This window comes from Sardina pilchardus, chromosome 22 (assembly GCF_963854185.1).
Source record: "Sardina pilchardus chromosome 22, fSarPil1.1, whole genome shotgun sequence".
Lineage (NCBI taxonomy): Eukaryota > Metazoa > Chordata > Actinopteri > Clupeiformes > Clupeidae > Sardina > Sardina pilchardus.
Genome location: NC_085015.1, coordinates 2,985,014 through 2,990,013, shown reverse-complemented (window position 1 = coordinate 2,990,013; position 5,000 = coordinate 2,985,014). Strand labels below are relative to the sequence as shown.

General features: G+C 50.0%; 1 protein-coding gene across 1 annotated transcript in view; it reads right to left on the bottom strand.

The window, feature by feature from the left end:
• Positions 1–5,000, bottom strand: part of recql5 (RecQ helicase-like 5) — a 34,713-nt gene that overhangs the window by 2,281 nt on the left and 27,432 nt on the right. Inside the window, exons 14-17 of the mRNA XM_062525573.1 lie at positions 4,875–4,968; positions 4,134–4,319; positions 2,048–2,967; positions 1,689–1,716 (exon numbers count right to left, since the gene is read on the bottom strand). Coding sequence (XP_062381557.1) covers positions 1,689–1,716; positions 2,048–2,967; positions 4,134–4,319; positions 4,875–4,968 — 1,228 coding nt within the window. The remainder of the gene's footprint in view (positions 1–1,688; positions 1,717–2,047; positions 2,968–4,133; positions 4,320–4,874; positions 4,969–5,000) is intronic.

The following is a 5,000-nucleotide window of genomic DNA, read 5'->3' as shown; positions in this document are numbered from 1 at the left end:
GAACACATGAACACACACAAACACAAACACATGAACACACACAAATACATGAACGCACACACACACACACACACATGAACACACACACACACACACACATACACACATGAACACACACACACACATGAACACACACACACACACACACACACACACACACACACACACACACATATGAACACATGAACACACACACACACACATATGAACACATGAACACACACACACACACACATATGAACACACACACACACACACACATATGAACACATGAACACACACAAACACATGAACACACACAAATACATGAACACACACACACACACACACACACTCCACTTTTGATAGTATAGTGTCATGTCCACTTTTGATAACGTCATGTCCACTTTTGATAGTGTCATGTCCACTTGTAAACGGCCAGACGACGGGGCGAACAGAACCGGGCCAGAGAGAGCAGAACAGAACAGAACAGAACCGGGCCAGAGAGAGCAGAACAGAGCAGAACAGAACAGAACCGGGCCAGAGAGAACAGAGCAGAACAGAACAGAACCGGGCCAGAGAGAGCAGAGCAGAACAGAACAGAACCGGGCCAGAGAGAACAGAACAGAGCAGAACAGAACAGAACCGGGCCAGAGAGAGCAGAGCAGAACAGAACAGAACCGGGCCAGAGAGAGCAGAGCAGAACAGAACAGAACCGGGCCAGAGAGAACAGAAGTGAGTCCATTCCTGCAGAGCAGCTGAAATCCGACCTGTACTGGCCTGTACCGTGTTCTCAGATTCAGCTGCGCCAATTTGGGACAGAGGGCAAACAGGGACACTGGACTCAACTGCCCCCGTGTGGGGTATTTAAATAGGGACATCAGACTCAACTGCCCCCGTGTGGGGTATTTAAACAGGGACACTGGGCTCAACTGCCCCTGTGTGGGGTATTTAAACAGGGACACTGGACTCAACTGCCCCTGTGTGGGGTATTTAAACAGGGACATCGGACTCAACTGCCCCTGTGTGGGGTATTTAAACAGGGACACTGGGCTCAACTGCCCCTGTGTGGGGTATTTAAACAGGGACACTGGACTCAACTGCCCCTGTGTGGGGTATTTAAACAGGGACATCGGACTCAGCTGCCCCTGTGTGGGGTATTTAAACAGGGACAGCGGACTCATCCGCCCCCGTGTAGGGTATTTAAACAGGGACACTGGACTCAACTGCCCCTGTGTGGGGTATTTAAACAGGGACATCAGACTCAACTGCCCCCGTGTGGGGTATTTAAACAGGGACATCGGACTCAACTGCCCCCGTGTGGGGTATTTAAACAGGGACACTGGACTCAACTGCCCCTGTGTGGGGTATTTAAACAGGGACACTGGACTCAACGGCCCCTGTGTGGGGTATTTTAACAGGGACATCGGACTCAACTGCCCCCGTCTAGGGTATTTAAATAGGGACATCGGACTCAATTGCCCCCATGTAGGGTATTTATTAAAACAGATCACTCAACTACCCTTGTGTGGGGGTATTTAAACAGGCAGATCTGACTACGATGTGGAGAATAGGATGTGTGTGTGTGTGTGTGTGTGTGTGTGTGTGTGTGTGTGTGTGTGTCTCATGTGGAGAATAGGATGTGTGTGTGTGTGTGTGTGTGTGTGTGTGTGTGTGTGTGTGTGTGTGGAGAATAGGATGAGACTTACCTCTTCTTCCTGCTTTACTTCAACCTCTCTGAGAGAGAAACGGAGAGAGAGGAGAGAAGGAGAGAGGGAAAGAGGAGGAGAGAGAAGGAGAGAGGAGAGAGGAGGAAGAGGAGAGGAGGAGGTGAGAGTGAGAGAAAAACAGAGTGAATGGTTATGTGTGGGAGAAGAATGGTGTTCTTTTGGAAATAACTTCATAAATAAATATATTCATTGATGCACATACACACACATACACACACACACACACATACACACGCATGGCAGAATACCTTTTGTAAGATTATAATCTCACTCAAACAATCACACACAAACAAACAAACAAACAAACACACACACACAGAAAGGAAAAGTGTGTGTACCCATTGCATCCCACGGCAACAGCTCGACCTCCAGACTCCTCCCCCCTGGGAGCCTCCCCTGTCGCCGGACTCGTCTCCATGGAGACCATCCCCAGGGCATCCCTCTCCGTGACGACCGTGTCCAGGAGACGAGACTGCTCACCATTACAGCTGCTCTCCTCACTGCCCCCAGTGTGTGTGGAGAGTGTGTGTTCACCCTCACTGTCCCCCGTGTGTGTGGAGAGTGTGTGTTCACCCTCACTGCCCCCAGTGTTTGTGGAGAGTGTGTGTTCCTCCTGCTTCACCTTGACTGTGAGTGTGTGTTTGTGTTGCTCCTCCTCCTTCACCTCGACTGTGTGTGAGTCGAGTGTGTGTTCCTCCTGCTTCACCTCGACTGTGAGTGTGTGTGTGTCGCTGTGTGTCCGAGTGTGTTCGCGCGTGTCTGGTTCTGCGGGTGAGCTCGTGTGTGTGTCGTCGTGTGTGTCAGAGTGAGAGTCAGTCCATGAACTGATGCTGGAGGTGTGTGTGTTAGAGAGTGTGTCTGACTGTGAGTCAGTGTGTGTGTGTGTGTGCGTGTGTGTGTGTGTGTCCTTTTTCTTGAAGAAGGCGGAGATGCTGCGTGTGTCTTTGGCCGCCTCGGCCAGTTTCTGCTGCTTCCTGGTTAAGCCCCGCCCTCTCTTGCTCGGACTGCTCTGATTGGCTGCCACGGCGCCGGCCTTTGCACCGGTCGAGGTCGTGACCTCTTTAGGCTCCGCCTTCACACTCTTCGTCTCAGGCCGCCAAGCCTCGTCCTCGTCTTCCCTCTCATTGGCTGAGACTCGTGGCTTGTGGGAGTGGTTTGTGTGGGGGGCGGGGTCACGTTGGGCTTTGAGAACCTCATTGGCTGTTTGGAAAGGGTTGGACGATCCCCTCAGTCCTGCGCCGATACGCTTCCTCTTCAGCTGGACACACACACACACACACACACACACACACACACTTGATTATTTTATTTGGAATGACTACACAGCATCCAAATATTGACAAAGAGCCTGTTATGTGTGTGTGTGTGTGTGTGTGTGTGTGTGTGTGTGTGTGTGTGTGTGTCTTACTGAGTAGATCTGTGTGTGTGTGTGTGTGTCTTAGGGAGTAGATTTGTGTGTATGTGTGTCTTACAGAGTAGATCTGTGTGTGTGTGTGTGTGTGTCTTACGGAGTAGGGATGGCGAAAACTACACATTTTCTTGACCGACCACCGAGCCCCATTAGCCGGTTGAAACCGGTTAGCCGATTCGTTTAAAATATGCTACGCTATTTGAAATAATAGCCACGCAATTTCGCAACTCTGTCACATCTCTCTGTCCCCCGCTCACACACAGCCCCGGCGCCGTCCTTTCACTCACGTCACTTTTTTAAAGTCCCCTACAGCCCGAATCATGAGTCCCGCAAACCAAGGAGCTTGCAAGTAAGTGGAGGACAGATAGTTTCGAAATGGTTTGGGTACAAGGTGATCGCGTTGCAAATAAAGGCGTTTGTCTAGCGTTAGAAGCTAATTTGAAAAAGAAATTGCCGCGGCTCACTTAAGAAAATGACAGCTCCGAAGAGACGGCGCTTAGTTAGAGGAAGTGCTAACAATAATAAAGAATGATCATCATCATTACCTTATTTGTTACCATTGATGACCCTTCCTGAACCATCTTATGCGGAAAGTTGCCAGATTGCAACACGAACCAATGGATAAACAGGCACCTCCAGATTGCAAAAGACGCGTCAGCCAAGGCAGAGCGCTCAAACCTTGTCCCAAATGCTTTTATTGGTTTATTAAGTAGCCTAGCCTACAAGCAGGCGAGTTATGAACATTTTAGTGTGAGGTATGTTAACTTCACACAAAAAAGATCTTGGAATGAGATGGCTAGCTGTAGTAGCACTTAGTCCACTGTCTATAATAGCCTAATTTAGAGATCGTTTTTTTTTTCTTCTTTTTAACCGACTAGCGAAAACTTTGATCGGTTGACGTGGATACGGTCAACCATCGGTCAAACAGTCACCGGTTAACATCCCTATTACAGAGTAGATATGTGTGTGTGTGTGTGTGTGTGTGTGTGTGTGTGTGTGTGTGTGTGTCTTACGGAGTAGATCTGTGATGCCGGCGTGAGGTCGTACTGCTCCTCTGTGGCCACTGAGGAAGAGGAGGAGGAGGCAGCTTCATCGTTGGCCTCGGCTGGTTCCGTTTTAACTTTGCAGCTGCTTGCACTTCCACTCTCGGCCACCGGGGGTGCTGCTGCCCCACTGGCCCCTTTCTTCAGCTCGCCCACCTGGGCAGCCACCACAGAGCAAGAACATGGATTAGTCGTCATTACCATCAAACGTCACGGTGTGCTATCCCACATATACACTTGGAGAGGTAGGAAAATATACAATATGAAATGAATACAACATAATAATCAACCTTAGGGAGGTTGGTTTAATGAACGGCTCCCATTAAACCCAAATTTGAATTTCATAGTTTGTGCACAGTAGTCACTAGCAAGCACAACCTGGATGGGAGGGTGCTCGGTGGCAGTGGGGGAGGGGCATAAGAGTTGTTTACATTCAAAATGTCCAAGTCCCCTCCCTCACGCCAGCCTTGCCCACTGTAGCTCTGATCCATAGTACACTGCACTGAGAGGTGACACTGCGAGGTGACTAGTGTCCAGCAGGGGGCTCCACTGAGAGCAGACACACACACACACACACACACACACACACACACACACACACACACACACACACACACACACACACACACACACACACACACACACACACACACACACACACACACACACACACACACACACACACACACACACACACGAGGGCTGACTCACCCTCTTGAGCACGGCTGCCTTGTACAGGTTGGCCGTCTTGCAGGACCTGAAGACCTCGTGCTCAATGTCCACAGCCAAGGCCACTATATCAGAGCTGGACAGGGCACGCACACACACACACACGCA